The sequence below is a fragment of the Myxocyprinus asiaticus genome, chromosome 21 (genome assembly GCF_019703515.2).
Source record: "Myxocyprinus asiaticus isolate MX2 ecotype Aquarium Trade chromosome 21, UBuf_Myxa_2, whole genome shotgun sequence".
In the NCBI taxonomy this organism is placed as follows: domain Eukaryota; kingdom Metazoa; phylum Chordata; class Actinopteri; order Cypriniformes; family Catostomidae; genus Myxocyprinus; species Myxocyprinus asiaticus.
In genome coordinates this window covers 30,109,467-30,128,840 of record NC_059364.1, presented here as the reverse complement: position 1 = coordinate 30,128,840, position 19,374 = coordinate 30,109,467, and the positions used below count along the sequence as shown (strand labels likewise).

Below are 19,374 nucleotides of genomic sequence, written 5' to 3'. Positions count from 1 at the left end.
AGTTCCTACAATTCAAAGTAGTAGCTATTTAAAGGAATAATTCGCCCAAAAATGAACATTCTCTCATTTATTCACCCTCATCCCATCCCAGATGCGTATGACTTCCTTCTGCAGAACACAAAGATTTTTAGAAGAATATCTCCTCTCTGTTTGCCCTTACGTGAAGTGAATGGTGATCAGACATTTGAAGCTCCAAAAATCACAAAGGCCACACAAAGTTATTCATACAACTCTGGTTGTTAAATCCATGTCTTCTAAACTGATATAAGTGTGGGTTATAAGCAGATTAATATTTAACTTTCAAAAAGTAAAAGTGGAGATTTATGGTAAAAAAAAGATCTTAAATATTGAACAGTTTCTTACCCACAGCTATCATAATTCTTCTGAAGACATGGAATAAACCACTGGAGTCATGTGGATTACTTTATGCTGCCTTTATGTGCTTTTTGGACCTTCAAGGTTCTGCTCATCATTCACTTGCATTGAAAGGTCCTACAGAGCTAAATTATTCTTCTAAAAAATCTTCATCTGTGTTCTGCAGAAGAAAGTGAGTAAATAATTTGAGAATTTCATTTTTTGGGTGAACTATTCTTGAAGAAGCACATGGCCAATGAATTTGACAATTAAATAGAGCCCAAACTGATTGATAATTAAATAGTGCAGTAAGCTATATTTCCATTTCTTTGCCATTCTTCAAAGAATACAAATATTCATAATCCAGCGTTTAAGTATGCCTTCACCAGGGTTGGGAGGGTTACTTTTGAAATGTATTCCACTTCAGATTACAGAATACATGCTGTAAAATGTCATTTGTAACGTATTCCATTAGATTACTCAAGGTCAGTAACGTATTATAAATACTTTGGATTACTTCTTCAGCACTGGTAGATTTTTTTCACTTATTTTGACTATAAAAACTCTGTCAGTACAGTAAGACAAAATACACATGTTAAAAATACATTCTCTGAAAAACCTAAATATCTTATGCAGTGTTGTTTCTAAAACTAGATCAATCAAACTGATCTTGTTTTAAGGATTTTTAGATATTTTTACAGGAAAACAAAAAAATTATCAAGAATACGATTTTTGCCCTAATATCAAAGGTCTTACAAGAAAAAAAGAAATTATGATCTAACGTGAATTTTCTTGATAAAAATATATGATTTGAAGTCGTCCTTTGGTATTCTCATAATGGTTGGACGAGCGCTGACGATCTCGCTGTCCCTTTAAAATCTTTGCAGAAAATTTGTTTTCAGACTTGCAGAAACCGTCCGTGACTTGTTCAAACCAGTTTCCTGAGTCTGCGCAGTAAGTGTAAACAGGAAGAAGAGTGAAAAATTAAAAAGGGTTGATAAACGTTACGCAAAACTGAGAGGGTCGATTTATAGTCGCGGTGCAGTATCTGTTGTTTTCTGTAAACGAAGAAGCTCGATGTATCGTCATTAATTAAAGTATTGCACGCGATGTAACGCGTTCACTGACTGAACAGCCGCTGCTAGAGAAAAAAAAACCCGGCTAATGCTAATTGCTTGGCTGTCTAGAGATTCTGCCAAACTCTACGGTTAAGGCAAACTGCACATTTCGATATAGGTTAAAAGGCTTTCAACATCGAACTGCCGGTTCTGTCTCGCGCAGAAAATCTGCATCCGATTGAATTCAGCGCCCTACCGGTAGACACGGTGACCTACTAACCCACTAGAGAATCGGGCAGTGGCTCCATTTCCTGCACAAGAAAAGCTTTGGTCGACGACTAGTCCGATACTTTTCAACAGCAGTAATTAAGTATACATGAAAATGGTTCAGAAAGACAAAATTATCGAGTTGTCACAGCCAGAGACCGAGGCAAACCCAGTACCAACCGAAGCGGGTTCGGATACGCAAGGTCCAGTTGACGAACCCATCATCGGGGTAGAGAGAACAGGCCGCAGGAAATTCATCACTGGTGTTGTAGAGGGTGAGATAACGTACCAACTATAGACAAAACAGGCTTAATATTAAGATAAATTGACAACTAGTTACCTACAGTGTGTTTTATTTTTTAAGTGCATGTATTGTTGACTAAAGCATCTGTCTCTGGAATGTGTGCTGCGTTTGTGGAAACCATTTGTTTGACTTGCATCGTTCTCAACAGGCTTCTATGGACGGCCATGGACTATTGAACAAAGAAAAGAGCTTTTCAGGAGGTATTGGACATTTTAAACATGTTCACAACTGCTATTGTAATTCCTGGTATTGTCTTAGAGTTTACAACCTTTACATAATGCAAATATTTGATCATGTTTTTAGGCAGCAGAAATGGGGATTGAACACTTATTTGTATGCCCCGAAAGATGACTACAAACACAGAATGTTTTGGAGAGAGATGTATTCTGTTGAGGAAGCAGGTGATATATCCTTTGAAATGTAAGCTTGGTTATGCTATATTTGTCTTTAGTTTATCAGTCTAAATTGCTCTTTCATTCTTTTAAAGAGCAACTCACAACTTTGATAAGTGCTGCTAAAGAGCACGGTATTGAGTTCATTTATGCCATTTCCCCTGGCTTGGACATTACATTCTCAAATCAGAAGGAAGTGTCTACACTGAAAAGGAAGTTAGACCAGGTAAGTGCGAACCTACTTGTAAGCGTCCATTGTACTGTTTTCAGTGTCATTATGGCCTACATCCTCAATCTCTGTTTGTCTTTTGTTGCAGGTCTCTCATTTTGGGTGCAAGTCATTTGCCTTACTGTTTGATGATATAGATCATAACATTTGTCCAGCTGACAAGGAAGTATTCAGCTCCTTTGGACATGCCCAAGTGTCCATCACCAATGAGATCTTCCAGTATTTGGGAGAACCTGATATATTCTTATTTTGCCCCACTGGTAAGATACTAGTAGTAACCATTGTGTTGCTTTGTTGGAATTTGTATTATGTCCAATGTATTATATCTATTGTATCCTATCATAATTCATTGATTCTTTACTTGTCCTCAGAGTATTGTGGAACATTTTGTTATCCAAATGTATCACAATCGCCTTACCTGCGTACAGTTGGTGAAAAGCTGCTTCCTGGTGTTGAGGTGCTTTGGACAGGTAAGCTGTATTTTCATAGATGGGACATCTTTGGAATAGTATGAAGGTCTCTTTTTGATTAACAAAATGCCTTTATCTGTTCGACAGGTCCAAAGGTAGTTTCTAAAGACATAACCGTTGAATCTATTGAAGAAGTCACAAAGATACTGAGGAGAGCTCCTGTCATCTGGGACAATATTCATGCCAATGACTATGATCAGAAGCGACTTTTCTTAGGGCCTTATAAGGGCAGGTCCACAGAACTCATTCCCCGGCTAAAAGGTGTCCTCACCAACCCCAACTGTGAATTTGAGTCCAACTTTGTTGCCATTCACACGTTAGCCACGTGGTACAAGTCTAACATGAATGGAGTGAGAAAAGATGTTGTCATGAGTAAGTATGCCTTGATGGCAACATTTATTTATCAAAGAGCAGACATTTTCATACTTTTAGGGTTTGAATGGTTTTGAATGGTGAAATGTTTTTTTTTTACAACCCACAAAATGGCTGCCATGTTATGGCTGAATGCCCAGTAAAAACAGATTAATTTGAGCTATTAAGCTGGTAGCATAAAATTACCTCATGGATCCAGTGATAATGCTGACAACCTTGTCTTGTCTCCTTTGAAGTTGTATCCATCTGTTTCTTCTTTTAGTTTCTTTGTGAAACGTAGAGCAGCAGGTCATCTACATCCATTTTCTTCACTGTAAACATAACTGCAGCACAAGCTTAGAATAAGCAGAAAGTTGTCAACTGTTGGTGTGGATGCTAATAGAGATGTTATTATTATAGGTATCATTTTAGTCTTCGGTGTGAACGGGCCTTTATAGCATGTTATATATATTTATGTTTGGTATTTAATCTTGTCAGATTATAAAGAGGCTTCATAGCTTCTCTTTTCTCTTTTTAGCGGACAGCGAAGACAGCACTGTGTCCATTCAGATAAAGCTGGAGAACGAGGGCAGTGATGAGGAACTAGAAACAGACATCCTCTACAGCCCACAGATCGCACTCAAGCTGGCTCTTTGTGAATGGTTGAGCGAGTTTGGAGTGCCTCATCAGTACAACAGTAACTATTTGTTCTTTGTGTGATATATAGTATTAAAGGAAGAGTTCATCTGAAAATGAAAATTCTGTAATTATTTACTCACCCTAATGTCGATCCAAAACCTGTATGACTTTCTTTCGAAAGTCTTCACAGGGTTTATTTGCCAAAATGTTAGTGAATAGAGACTCCAATCTGTCAAGTTCGAAAGTAAAAAGTAATCGATATGACTTGTGCACTATATTCCAAGTCTTCTGAAGCATTGCAATCAGTGCAATAAACCAAATGAAATTTAAGTAATTATTTATTCTTAAATCAAATCGTATTAATAAAGTGCTTAAATCAGATATTAACATAAACCTTGATATGTGATTCTTATCACATATTGTGACCAAATGTCATGTTGCATGTTTGGTCATTAGTTCTGTTCTTCACACAAAGTGATCATATCATTCAGAAGACTTGGAATGTAGTGCACGAGTCGTATCGAGGACATTTACTGTGGTTTTACGGTGTATTTTGTCCTTATTCGAGCTTGACAGACCTGAGTTGCACTATTTACTTACATTATAGTGAATAAACCCTGTGAAGACTTCACAAAATGCAAAAAAAATTTCCATTGAAGAAAGATATTCACATGGGTTTGGATCGATATTAGGGTGTGATCAGTTTGTTAGTGTCTTAACTTTTTTTCTTCTTCAATGCAGGTCGGCAGGTACCTCACAGTGGAAATAAAAGCACTTCTATTGATGTTCCCCCACTCAGTACGACCAGTCTGGGCTCCACCACAACAGTGACCACAGTCTTCCAACAGCCCATCATGAGTCCAGCCGTGCCCCTTAGCGATGAACCGCACGTGCTTGGCAAAGAAGAGGAGGTGGAGGTGGAAAAGAAAGAGTCTGACGAAGAACCCATGGAGATGGTTGTAGAAAAGAATGACGAGGTGGAGGACACTAAAAATGTCAATGAGATCCTCACAGAGATTGTCAAGGCTAAGATGACAGAGGATCTCAAACCCATGGACACAGACAAAGAAAGCCTGACGGAGTCCAAGTCTCCAGAGATGTCCATTCAAGAGGATTCAGGCAGCGACATTGCACCTATGCAGACTGATGATCAGCTCAATAAGGAAGTGTTTGTTCCAGGCCCCAATGAAAAACCACTGTTCACTGCTGAAGCACTTACTCTGGAGGATCTGTCCCTGCTGGCTGAACTCTTCTACCTGCCATATGAGCATGGACCAAAAGCAGTACAAATGCTGAAAGAGTTTAACTGGCTGAGAGCCAACAGCAATTATGTCAGCGTTAACTCCAAAGGAAAGGATCCAGAGAAGGTGTGATATGCAACATCAAGTCGTCAATAAGTCATCAGATAAGATGCAAGTCATCAATAGACCTTATGTCGGAGTAGATGCCATGTTAACGTAGACACAAAAGAAAATAAGGCTGTGAGGGACAGACATACAGTCCATTCAATATGATGTACTGTTTTGTACATGGGTGTCAATTGTTTAGCCAACAAAACATTGAAATAGGTTTTCCACAAATTTAACTGGACAATATGAATGTAGGAGTTGTGAAAATGAGATGTGAACCTAGGACCTTAAGACAGTTTGACAAGAACAGACTTTACAGCCTTGTTTCCAACTGTTTTGAATTAATTATGGTGTCTACTCTGACTAAAGTTTATTAAATAATCATGTGGTCCAACAAAATGGTGGAAATGCAATAATTATTTTCACCCCTTGGTGGTTTCTTTATGATAAGAAAAAGGAACTCACTTTGTAAGGTAATGCAAATTTGTAGTCAGTCCCTCCAGGATTTGATGGCACTTTTTCTTGATTGTTGCAGCCCAAATTACTGAATTTGCTGTGGCTTTTCTCCAAAATTGCAATGTGCCATTTTTCATGTTGTTTTGCAGTGAAAACTCACAAATAATCCTAGTATACTTGTGTAATTTGTGTCAATGGCAGTATAAGTGCAACTACCTGTAAATGTTTTAGTGCACAATAACTGAATACAGGTAATGAGCTAAAAATACCATACATTTACAGGGTTCCCACGCATCCTGGAAAATCTGGAATTTTGCAATGCAATTTTCCAGTCATGGAAAATTAGAAACATACCTAAATGTCCTGGAAAATAATTATTTATCCTGGAAAATATTTTGGTATAATAAAACGGTTTGACTGTGTTGCTAGCAAGGTTTTCGTTACATGTACAAAAATATAGTAACGATCAGGACTCGGAATGGGAGTCAAATACACATTCATATCGTTGTCACTACTGAATGCTGTGCATTGTAAACAACATCAGCGGTTGTTAAGGGCGCTTACACCCTCGTGATTGATTACAGCAGCGTCCAATCGTGTGCTTTGCAATCACGGTCCAACCGCGGCAGACTGCTTGATTGGTTACAGCTATAGCCAATCGCGTGCTTGGCTACAGCAGCGCCTGCACAGTGAGAAGCGGCACTTGTGAAACTTCTCATTCATAAAAAAACTAAATGACCTGGTATATGTACCGACCGACTGAATGAGATGGACCTGTTGTTTGTTTACTTCAGTATCGGCATGCGAGTCTACCTTGTTTGACATGGAAAGGAAAGGGTGGAAGAGCTATTAATATGTAAAAGTGACTGATACACGTTGAGGGGCTTTCACATGACTCGCGTCTATGAAGTGACACGTCAGTGCAACCTCAGCTCCAACTTCACAACAAATGGTGTCTTTGAGAATACAAAGCTATAATAAATATTTTAAAACTGTCCAAATTTATGAAGAGATATTGGATGTCTCGTAATTTATTTTAAGTAATTATTACCTTATCGTTTCTGAGTATCCAGAGACCCCAGTTATTGAACTACATTAATTAGATTTACCAAGAAATTTAAAAAAATGCTAAGACCTAAACATAAACGAGTTCTCGTAAATTCTCCCTTCCGTGGCGCTTTCTGCAACGCTTGTCATGTGGAGGGCAAAGTGTGGCTTGATGCTGGCGTTGAGTGGAGCATTGACGCCTCAACTCAACTCATGTGAAATGCACTTTACAATGATGAAAGGACATTATTGAAATTCAAAATTATTATTAGTATATAATATAATAACTGTTATTGTTGTTTTTTTGATAAAAGTCATGCTCAGCAGTTTAAATACGGTAGGAAAATGAAACCGTAGATCTGCTTTGTTTTTATAATGCTTAAACATTCTACTGAAGTCAGTAGATTTGACACGCAAATTTTAATAATGGAGAGGGGAAGGACGTTATTGATGCTCATTATTATTAGACTATTATTATTGTCTTTTTGGATGAAAAGTCATGCTCGCCAGTTCACAAACTGAAGGAAAACTATAGACCTGCTTTGTCCTTATACTTAATTATTAAAAAGTCTCTTGGCAGGTTTCGGTCGTGAACATCTCAAAATGATGATTCAATGACTCACTCTAGTGGCATCTCCAGAAGTGGTCACTAAACTAGTCAGTTATTGAAATTGAACAAATTTGTGAAACGGAAGCAAGCCACAGCAAAGTACCCTTTATTTGTGCAGCTAATTCTGCACAATTGTGCAGATTATTTGCTATACTTGAATCATTAAAATAGCTTAAGTTAGTGCTTTTAGCTTATTCCCCGGAAAACATGTTTGTGGATCAGTGATTGTCTCACCTTTTCGACCCTCATGAGTTTGCTTCCCTGCGAGTTATAAATTTTAGAAAATGATGACAGTCGGACCACTGATTTAAAAAAAAAGAATCTTTCACACTGGGTTGGTAGTGTGGTGATTTGGACTTAATACCTCGGGATGTGAATTAATTTTCAATAATTCAACGATCGGAGTCGGCTTATACCGCGGTTACCACATGTAGTGTGCGGAAAACACAGAATCTAATCATAAAAATGGCATTAGCAATAAAACGCAGTGTCATGGAATATGACATATTTGGTTGAAAATTAATGTTAATTAATCAAATTAAAATTGTAATATGTCCTATTGTGATAATTCACCTGAAAAATTATCTGATTTAATTGAATAAATAAATAATCTGCAAGTGATGCATGCTTCAAAATGAATGTGTAGAGACGGCTGCTCATACACTGAAAACACCTCATCATGATCGTCATTGTGTGTGAGGTGACAGAGACAGAGAGCACTCTGAAGTGCACAGCACATACAGACTATGTATTTCTTTAATTAAAGGTGCTATATGTAAGATTGACAACAAGCGTTTGAAATGGGTACTGCAGTCCAAATCAAAATATTGGAGAGTTTTCTGCCCCGCCCCAGACTCGAAGCTCATGCGGGTTGCCAGAATGTTGACATGCAAATTAGCCAACTCCGCATCCGTTTTAAAGGATTTCTGGGCTTTAAGCTGTCTCCATCTTCCAAAGGCGTCTCCACTATTTATCCTTGTTTTACTACGCCTCTGGTCATTGTGGTTTTTAGACAGATGGCGAGGCCTTTTATGTCAGGTGGAATCTGTTATCTCTGTTCCAGTTCGTTTGCTGGCTTTCATGGCTGCAGCACGCAGTGTTGTTTGCCTGAAAACTTGTTCAAATCTGGCAACCCGGCGGTTTCGAAATACTATTGGTGAGTGGGCAGTGGGCGGGATCACACAGGCCAAAAAATAAACAGAAATTCCAGCCCGGAATGGAAACTTCAAAGTAGAATATATTGGCTGTAGCATTGTTATCGGAGAAGCCAGTATTTCAACTTAGCATGTTTCTTAATTCTCTAATGACATATTATGGTCATTTTATGATTTAGTACAATAAAAATATTACATATAGCACCTTTAAATCACAGCTTTACGGGGATTAATAATCACACTGGGCAATGCAGAAAACTGCTTATTTGGAGGTGAGAAACTAACATCAAAAACAAACAAACGCCAAAATAAAAGCTAGATTTAAATGGACGCATGTGCTTTTGCTTAAATATTTCACTTGTTGGGTGCATAAAATGTCCTGGAAAATTGTGCCTTGAAAAAAGTGTGAACCCTGATCTAAGAGGTGAAACCTGTGATATGGATTAATTATATGGATCAGTTCAATGGAACACTTCATTATATTTATATTACAGTTTTCTGCCTCGGACAATGCAAGTAAACTTTGGTTAGGTTAAAATAGACCCAAAGTAAATTTGTAAAATAAAAGCACAAAGGATGATTGGATAATTAGGCCTGTCACGATTATTACATCATTTGAACTAACCATGATTATTGAGCACTTTAAATTCTTATTTTACTATCCAAATAAGGAATAAGTGAATATAGAAATGCCTCCAAATGAACTCGCCAAACCACACTCAGGTGAAGATTAAACGCTAACTGTGATGTAAATGCGCCGTCTGCAGTCCTGTAAATGTTTAGAAAATTATTTTGATAGTGAACGCAATAGGATACTCCCTCAAGCATTTTGCCTCTAAAATATGGGAAAATAGGCGTGCCGTATGGGACGTCATCATTTAGGCCAAAATACTGGATTTCCTGGCTAATAAGGGACAGTTTGCAAACCATGTGGGGATGATAGAATGGCGGCTGTGCAGCTGGATATGTCTTGACAGCTTCAAGGTTTTTGGACCATTTTTTGCTGCTGTCAATCATGGAAAAAACTGATCAAATTACCTCAAAATAACGTTTTTTGTAAAAATTTGGAAGTTATACAAAATCGCAAGCTAAAGCAAATAATGTGGAAAGTGGTGGAATTTGCATTAATTCTTTCGATTGCAAAACCCTGGAGGGCCTGTTTAGTAATTGTTGCTGAGCTGTATTGAAATAATGCATGTTTCATAGTATTGTAATAATAGGGTTATTTCCATTTGATTTACCTAGGTAACTGAATGGCAGTCCAGAGCAGAAAACTTTGAAGAGATGTGCTGCTCCGTCATCCAGATGTTTACCAGACTCTCCAACTCTGCCAACAGGACCATTCTATATGACCTGTATCCCTATATCTGGGATATAAAAAGTATCATCTCAATGGTGAAATCATTTGTTCAGTGGTTAGGTAGGTATGGCAAATCTCTGCATGTCACATCGCAAGTTTACAAAGCTTTTACATGTCCTTTTCTTCATGCATTGCCATGTTTCAAAGTGACATCTGATTTCTGGTGCTCAAATTGGATTCTTCAGCAGATGGCAGAGCATATTTTTAGACTTGATAGAGTAAATTAGCACCTCTCTACACAAGACAAAAATCTTGTCACCTCAGTTCACACTCAAAAAATTAACGGCTGCCATATGCATCACAAAAATGTCTTGGGCCATTGTGGAAATTAGGTCTAAATTACATTATCACTTTTTTAATTTATTGTGAACATGTTGTTTTCCTCTACTGACTGGATGCTGCCCGCATTGCTAGCCAATCCCACTCCTTCAGGCCACTCTGCCAGATCTAGTAGGATAAATTGTATTTGGACAGCTGTGGTCAGATTTGCCAGATGCTGGTACTGCTGCTTGCTGTGCATTCAGTATCATTGTGCGTTAACTTGGCAACACCTGTTGCCATCTCTTTCAATCAAGGGTGTGATCGAGAAGGAAAGTAGGCCCCCCTTACACCCTAGCGCGCCGCGCATGCGAACTTTTAAAGCAAGGCGGCTGTGTAAGGCTATTCTGGTGCATAATAAATGTTCATTGAAAACCTTTAAAGATTCATTCCACATTATATGGTGTTTGTCTTTGGTCTAATCATGTGCAAAAATTGTGCTCCACAAACAACCTCAGTGTATGCTTTACTCTAACTGAACTGTTCCAGGCCAGTCCAAGATCTGCACTGTCACAATTTCTTGTCTTCCCAGCACATTTTAATTGGTACTGTATTTCAGTTGAACTATGCATACTGGCCTACAAAGCTGAAATCCAGTAAAGATGCCAGCACTGAAATCGAGAAAAATGGCTTCAATCTTTTTTGATTGTCCAGCCAAATGTGGATTATATAAAAGGCTTACTTCGTTTTCTCTCAATCTGAGCATAGTTGAGCCAAACCCATCTGTCAAAGAACAGATCATTGTCTCAGAGACCCAATTTCAGTCAACTCAAGTTACTGTGTTTTGCCTTTGCTCTACATTATACTTCCTATTATCCTAATTTCATTTGAACAGTCAAGGAAATCAACGGTCTATTGTCTAAGAAGTTCTTGGGTCATCAGCCAGCACATTTATTTGTGACTATTTCTCACATTCTACCTGATTCATGGTTTTATTGAAAGACCTTTCAATTATTGACAATGCTCATGTTTGTTATCTGTGACTCCTGGGAATTGTTACAGTGCCATTAGAGTAATGGATTCCATTCTAAATGAGGTTTTTGTTGGAAGTTGGTTGAGTAATTATAGCACCAGCATGGCCTGGGTTACCTTGGTAACCACATTTCATTCACAGGTTTCTGTCCAGCTTTATGACAAAGCAACACAGCAGGCAGCAACCCAAACTGGCATGGCACATCTAAGCATTTGTTAGATGATGGAGGGGGAAATCAAGTTTACAATATGTAGCACTAATCAGTGTGTTCTATAGAAATGGCATCAATACTTAAAAGCATTTAAAATATTTTCTTAGACAATCCATAAAGGTTCCCCTTATATATTTCAGAACATGCTCTTGGAATAGATGTGGATTTAACAGTCTTTTACACTGTATAAAATGATCAAACAACAAAATAACAAAAACAAAATCCTTGTTTTTGTATTGACTGTCCTCTTTCAATAATGCCCTTCAGCCTCTGTTTGCAAGCACAGTCCAAAACATGCAGATTTTTCAGCCATACCAATTTTTCTACCCCGTTCAAAGCAGTGCGGATGGCATTCAGTCAGCGCGTCACTACTGTTGTGATGAGATCAGTTACTAATGAGTTCTTTTATTGTCTTTTCCCTTCATTATGTACAGATGGAAGAATCCTTGGCACAAGTTTGTACTGCTATTGGATGGACAGTGCCCGATGTATGCACAATGCTGCAGTTATCAATTTTTCTTTTGGGGGTTTTACATATGTATATTTCATTTTTTATTTCTGTGCCCAAGTGATTTAAGTTAGTTTTCTTTTAATGTCTCAGGAGATGAAGGGTTTTTGGATGAAGTCACATTTGCGCAGCGATAGCTCAAGCGTTAGGAGTTAACCGCGCGAATTTTTTCTCTGGCAGCTCTAACATGGATTTTGTTTCTATCATTTGGCACAATTGAAATGGCTCGGACCAGCTTTACAGCACCGTCTAAGTGGAAAATCTTTACCCTTGATTTATCTAAACACATTTCCATAGTAAAACAAACTCTAGAATAAGCAAGTTATTCAAACATGAGAAAATCATTGTCTGGATATAAAGTAAAAAAGCAAAGGAAGTGGTCAAATTCCCCTCAGATGTTGTGTGTGTTGTGTGTCCTGCCATTTCACCACAGGATGTGTTTTAGGTATGATCGAATTGAGTGAAAACAGGAGCACATTAACTCCTGTATCACGCTGCATTTGTCTTGTTACATGACACAGAGTCCTCATCCCCTCGCATTGGTACTGCTATCTGTCTAGAAATTAATGCATTTCCCCAGTGCAGTGTAAAGCTTGAATCTGCTTGGCAGAGATGCAGAATGGCCAGATTTATCACAGATATCTACCATAGGACAAAATAGGTGCCCTGACTGGAAAGATTCAGTCGTAGTACGTTCTTGAATAAGGGGTTCTTTGTGACTAGCCCATGAAGGGTGCATATCTACCTGTAAAAAAACTCCATAAGCTTTTCCACAATTCTGGCTGATGAAGAAAGCTCGTTAGTCATGTGACAAGGCAGATAGGTCTATATGTGACTTCAGCCGAGGTTTAGAGTTCAGAGGGCTTAAACAGCAGAAGCTTATTTAGTACCAGCGAGCGAACTGATGATGTGTGATGTATGATCAAAAATATCCCTAAAGGACTGTCATAAATGTAGGTAAAATAACAGTTCTTAAACGGACCGCAACAATATTCAGTTGAAGAACTAATCGTAGATTGCATTGTGGACCTCACTTAATTAAAAATGCTGAATTTGAGGACAATGCAAAAAATATGAATTCCTTCTGAATTGCTGTCAGTTTAAGCCCTCTGTCAATATAAGCTTAAGCTGCTTGAGCCCTTGGCAGAAGAGTTCCAAGGTATTTCACTATTGTTCGTATTGAGATTTTAGTATCTACATTTATTTCAATGGAGTGATTTGGAAATAAGACACCTCCACCCCATACCCCCTCCCCCTCATTATGCCAGAAAGCCCCTCACATAATGTTCTCCGCTTGGATCTGATCCCAACAGGGTGTCGTAGTCAGTCGTCAGCACAGTTCTTAAGTGGCGACCAAGAGCCCTGGGCCTTTAGGGGTGGTCTAGCAGGAGAGTTCCAGGTATCCAATATTGAATTACCAGCAAATTGTCACACGAAGATGTATTTTCGTTTGTTGTAGATGTTGGTATGGTTGCAAAATGCTACGGGTTGGTCTGTTGAAGGTGAAGCTGTCAGCAGCTGCATATATACATGTCAAGGGTGTACAGCCACTTGGGCCTTATCTGAATTGTAAACTGAAATGGGTCAAAACTAAAGGCTAGTGTCAAGTGTTTGGGGTGATGGTGTTCTCTAACACAACCTAAATTTGGATTTCTTTCAGCAACTGCCCAAATGAGATGCTGCTTTTCCCCTTGCGCTTGCGACGGCGCAGCATGGCTAGGTTTTATTTTATGACATCTTGTTTCTTTGCAGGAAACAGCGCAAAATTATCCCCACATTTTCTCTGCGCTTGCGTCCACGGCACTGCGATTGCGCAAGCGACTGCGACTCTGCCTTCTCAAAGCTCCATGAACAAATTTAAACCTTAACACCTGTCAGTTCTTAACATGTCAAAATGATTAACTTATTTTTATTGTCTATATATGTGATGAGAAAAATATATGTAATTTTTTTATTTATTTTTTAAGCTGGAAGTATTTGGTCATGGAGTTTTGCTCGGCGCGCCAGCATCATGCCTTTTCTTTACAGGAAGTTCTTGCGCAGCGAAAAAGAGTGGGAAAGGAGCATCTCCTTTAGCCACTTAAGCCTTTCTCAGACCAAGCCAGCGCACTTTCCTTTCATTTTGGTTGCTCGCATAAAAAGCACACATAGAAAAAAGGAAAAAACGATGATGATTGCTGTTTACATGCTCTTGCTGTACACTGACCAATCAGAGAAGCCAATTTAGTTTTAAAAGCATTTATTCATGCTCGGCTTCTTTGTCTGGGGTTGGTTCAGCTGGAGCAGGTAAACTCATGCTGAAGTTTCAGTTGCATCTTTCAGTTGCACCTCAGTCACATGGTAAATCTAGAGAAATACTAAACTACTATACTATACTTTTGCTTTGGTCTCCACAGAGACTGTTGCCAATTGATGGGGCAAATGATCTTTTCTACCAGCCACCTCCATCAATGCCAACTTCCAAAATCTATAGCATAAGGCCTTACTTTCCCAAAGATGAGGTAGGTTTGGCTCCACATCAAACCACTGTCATGATGCATGTTTGACATAAGCAGTTTCATTTTATACTTGGAAAAACTTTTGTTTTTGAAATTCTATAAAATACTACAGATTTTTTTCTTTTGACACAAAAAAATTGTGCTTTATGTTTAGGACATGGCTTGACTACTACAAGCTATTGGTAGTATAAAAAATACTTTAGATGCTATATGCCTAAATAAAAAGTTGCTGTTGGCTGCTTGTATTCCCAGCTGAGATGTCCCAGTTAGGTTTATTTGCAGCACATCTGAACCATTCTGCTGACACAGCAGTCTGTGCGGAATGAGAGCTGTCAGATGCCTTCACACACTGCATCTCTTTCTTTCTCTCTACCCTCAGTCTGCCGTCTATAAGATATGCAGGGAAATGTACACTGAGGGCTGTGATGGCCTTTCTTTCCCCGATGAGTCGCCGGACCTTATTGGAGACAGGTGCAGTTTGAGCTTCTACTTGCTCTCTTTAGATGCATTTAAATGTCCACTCAAAAAAAAAATTTTATGTTGTGCTGGCCGATATGATAGTCAGTTTGGAATTCTACTGACACCTAGTAGTGTGGTGCAGCAGCATCACAAAATCAATAGTTTTCAGCTACCAGTGGCATTCTATAAATGCATGAGTGTGACTGAGATAAATGAGTCAAGTGATCTCCCATGAGGCAGCTCAGCATGTAAAATGAAACTGCTTTTATTAGGCTACTGATATGACTGGATTCTTTATCTTGTGTGTTTACATGATTTTAAATATATATTTCAAAAGTACTATTAATTTCTTTAGAGGTGAGTGAAACTGAGTAAAAAATGACTTTGCACCTTAAAGAAAGGTGAAACTCAAATATCCTTGCATAATAATATGCTCTATTTTATAAGACATTTGGGCATGACTTGTGATCTTTGTACCATCATTATCCTCACTGCAGGTTAGTAGGAGGTTTCCTTACGCTCAGCCCAGACTATGGCTTTGTGCTTGAGGATGAGGAAGGAATTTGTGGCTATGCTTTGGGCACTGTGGATGTCAAACCTTTCGTAAAGAAATGCAAGTTGAGTTGGATACCATTCATGCAGGAGAAATACAACAAGCCAGATACAGAGAAGGACCTGTCAGATGCTGAGGTTAGCTCAAACTCCACTCCACTGTAATTTCTTCCACTTCAAACCCACCCATGTTGTTAATGGCAGTCATTTTTCTCCATAGAAAATGATGCTAAGCTTCCATGAGGAGGAGGAGGAGGGCTTGCCAGAATCATTCCTCGGCAACTTCCCATCCCTCATTAAAGTGGACATTCATGCAAAGGTTACTGACCCCAGTGTTGCCAAAAGCATGATGGGATGTCTCCTCTCATCGCTCAAAGCTAATGGTAGGTACAGTAGGGTTTGGTGTCTGCCTGTATATATACATGTAAATTGGTGTTCAAAAGTCCATTAAAAATGTAAAAACTAAAAATCAACATCTGATTTAAACCTGGGGAAAAAAACAACATTTAGGATTTTTACAAAACAAATAAACATTGACATTTAATGAATAAGAAATATTTAAGATTTGCACTACAGTACAATGTACAGTATTGTCACAAACAAGCCATACACTCGGCACCGCATGATTCTCCCTTATAATGACTCGTTTGCAGGTGCATACCCTTCAGCTGTCACAGAAACGCTAACGGACGTTCACATGATCATAATTTGTTTTTAATGTATTCTACATAATATTATTTTAGAAATATTGAATGTGTAACTGGTGTAATGTACTTAAAAGAAATAAAGGTCAACTGTAATTTGATTACAATAATTTAAAATGTAATGTGTCTTCTTTTTGAGGAAATTGAATCACAGTAACTAATTACTTTGTAATCAGATCACACCTAACACTCTTCACAAGTGGACTTTTGAACCCCACTATATATAAAATACATATAAAATTAACATTTTATTTTGCAGTGGTCGTGTTACACATTTTACATGTTACTATAGTAATTATTAACAATATCAATATATAAGTTGAAGCAGATCCACAAAATAATTATGCATTAAGTACATGTAGTTCATTATTATTGCTTAGTCATTACTAATTACTTAATACAACGTAACATGAAAACTGTAAAATAAAGTTTGACCAAAGCCAGTAGTGATGAGAGATACTGCTTTGTATCTCTGTGTTGTTTTTACCCCTCTCACTACACATTTATTTAAACAGCACAACATTTTCTTTATAGTTCATTATTTTCAGATGCTGACATTAAACAAGGGGTGACCTCTGCTGTTAGAGGACATAAAAGTTGCAGTGATTTGTTTAAATGCTTTCTGTTTCCTAAACAAATCTTTTCCTCCTTGATTGTCAGGCTCGCATGGTGCTTTCTGTGAGGTCCGACAGATGGACAAAAGGATGATGGACTTTTATAGTAAACTTGGCTGCTTTGAAGTGGCCAAAATGGAGGGATTCCCAAAAGACGTTATTATAATGGGGAGGAGCTTGTGAATCTAGAGCAAGAAACACAAAGAAGGAGCCCCCTAGAAAGTACACAAAGCTTTGGCCCAAAGTAAAGGGCCAAGGCGCTACCTGTTTATATAACAATCATATGTTTGTAATCACAACTCTAGTGGCCTGTAATGGTAACTTAAATCACCTAATTATGCCGAAAACCCTTCTAGAGTTTTAGGTGCTTTTCATAGATATTATTATTTGCCAGTCAGAGGCGTGTGCTCAAGAGTTTGTTAGTGTGTACATATATGCATATGTTTGCGTATTCAGGGGAGCATGAGAAATGGAAAAAGATTTGGAGTGTGAGTCTGCAAGTGTAATTCAGGAGTTACTTTGAAGAAAATACTTTTTCCTGGTGGACAGAGCTTGAGTTGGCCAAGTGCCATTTGAACTCACTAAATCTCTTAGATGTGGCTGGGTTGCATATGTGTTGTGTTAAGTTGACACATTTAAGCCCATGTGTAGATTCTCCAGACTAAACCTTGCCATTACTTGATAAAAGAAATTCTCACTTTTCTGTTTTATTATTATTATTATTATTATTATTATTATTATAGTTCATTTCAACGTTTTGCAGTGTTCAGAAAAATAATCTAGAATGAGGTTGACTTCATAACATCCAGTGTTTGTGGTGTTGCTTTACTGGATATTGTAATACATTCTGCAATATACCAGGCTCAAACAATATCAGTGAGCTCTTATGCAGAATACACAACCCTAAAGCTATCCTTTGAGGCAGAAGTAAGTACAGTTACACCATAATGTATATTGTCCTTAGGACTGCATGGCATATTTTTGTGTAAGCCTTTAGCATGTGTATCTTTTAATTATACATTTTTGTTTTGTACAAAAAATGCCTTTTGGCTCTTGTCCTTCTTTTGTAATATATTTTAGGTTAATGAGAGGTACTTTCCAACACTTCTGCCTTTGTTTAAAGCTGTGCATTTGAGACAGCAAGCTTACATGATAATTCTGAGATGCAGGGATGATGTTTACAAAACAAAAGTAAAATCTGTAACCTAAACGTGAAGGCCAATGCCCAGAACAATGTCTCAAACCAAAGTGAGAACTGAAATTTAACTTAAATTAAGCTGTGTTAATGGATTCTCTCTAACAAATCTGAGGTCCTTTCTCTGTTGCCGGAAGAGGAGGATAACTGCCATTGCCTGTTCTTGATTACGGCCTGCCTTGTTAATTTGATAAAATGTTAAAAAGCACCACTTTTCAAGTTGGGTTTCTCCGAAGTCCACATTCTAATGCCAATATCAGAATTATTGCCATGAATGAATGGTACTAAAGATTCTATTTAGGAGTCTTTTGAAAATATTTATGCGATGTTAACACCCTTAATGTTTAGTTTTTTTTTTTGTTTTTTTTTTAAATGACTGACAGAACAATCTATATATATATATATATATATATATAAAACCAGATGAGCGCACATGGCTCTTGCAGATTCCCATTCATAATGCTTAAATAATGCCTGGGTTTAAGATAATGTAAATAGTTTTGTGCATGTGATGGGCCAACAATTTGGGTCTTGAGAAATGTCTTTGTTCGCACCCAGTCAAGGGGAACTTTTACTCTGGCTGTATATCTCCATGGCTTGCTGATTACTATGTTTGGCTCATTGTATTTTGGTTGATCATACACAATATAAAGGGCTTTTTTTAAGGTTATATACAATGCATATATTTAAAAAGATGAAGACCTTTCCATACTTTGATGTAATTATGATTATGTATATGTAATATAGTTGTCATTTCTGTACGGTTTGTATGTAATTAAGATGGTTATTAAAATGTTAAATAGGAAAAAAAAAAATCTGTGGTAAAAGAGTCATGCTTGCTAGGCCCATTACTCTTCCTTCAAAACACTATCATCTACCTATCAGTTTTTACCACCACTGCAGTGTACATACTACATATAGTATAATTTCTTTAGTACTATAGCTATGATTGAAGGTATTGTTTTCTTTAAATATTTACACAGTAGTGTTCTCAACAGTTTTTTTTATTTTTTATCCCACAGTATGTCACTTGATTTGTTTTTAATGGTTCTTTTTTTGGCAAACAAGGTTTTAAATCCTAGTCCCTTTCTTAAGGACTGACAGAGTGGTTGTTTGCATGGGTAAGACAGTGAGATCAATCAAGAAGTCATTGTATTTTACAATTTACAGAATCTGTAAATAAAATGTTGTTTTAGTAGAATCTGTGCAATTAATACTTTTTTCAGTGGACTGTTGTACCATAAAAGCAATAAATGTTAGTGGTTTATTTGAAGTCTATCAGTGCTATCTAAAAATAAACCT

The 19,374-nt window shown here is 37.7% G+C and overlaps 1 protein-coding gene across 2 annotated transcripts; it reads left to right on the top strand.

Annotated features, from left to right (window-relative positions):
* Nucleotides 1-1,269: 1,269 nt before the first annotated feature.
* On the top strand, nt 1,270-19,273 carry oga (O-GlcNAcase). 2 transcript variants are annotated; one of them, XM_051648787.1, is made up of 17 exons: nt 1,270-1,954; nt 2,132-2,183; nt 2,287-2,384; nt 2,471-2,601; nt 2,693-2,864; nt 2,976-3,074; nt 3,162-3,446; nt 3,964-4,122; nt 4,806-5,431; nt 9,926-10,100; nt 11,977-12,030; nt 13,364-13,449; nt 14,447-14,551; nt 14,928-15,019; nt 15,505-15,697; nt 15,780-15,942; nt 16,924-19,273. In XM_051648787.1, exons 1-17 carry the CDS (start codon nt 1,789-1,791, stop codon nt 17,058-17,060), a joined length of 2,793 nt encoding a protein of 930 aa, XP_051504747.1. In that variant the 5' UTR covers nt 1,270-1,788; the 3' UTR covers nt 17,061-19,273. The 2 variants fall into 2 exon arrangements, with proteins under 2 accessions (XP_051504747.1, XP_051504748.1); XM_051648788.1 differs by lacking the exon at nt 11,977-12,030 and having other exon boundaries at nt 1,271-1,954.
* The last annotated feature ends 101 nt before the right edge of the window (nt 19,274-19,374 follow it).

Excerpts from the sequence above, each read along its gene's own strand:
- oga (XM_051648787.1), top strand. The coding sequence starts at position 1,789 with ATGAAAATGGTTCAGAAAGACAAAATTATCGAGTTGTCACAGCCAGAG. Across the intron at positions 2,184-2,286 it reads AGAAAAGAGCTTTTCAGGAG|GCAGCAGAAATGGGGATTGA; the intron begins GTATTGGACATT and ends TCATGTTTTTAG. Across the intron at positions 13,450-14,446 it reads GTCTAGCAGGAGAGTTCCAG|AGACTGTTGCCAATTGATGG; the intron begins GTATCCAATATT and ends TGGTCTCCACAG.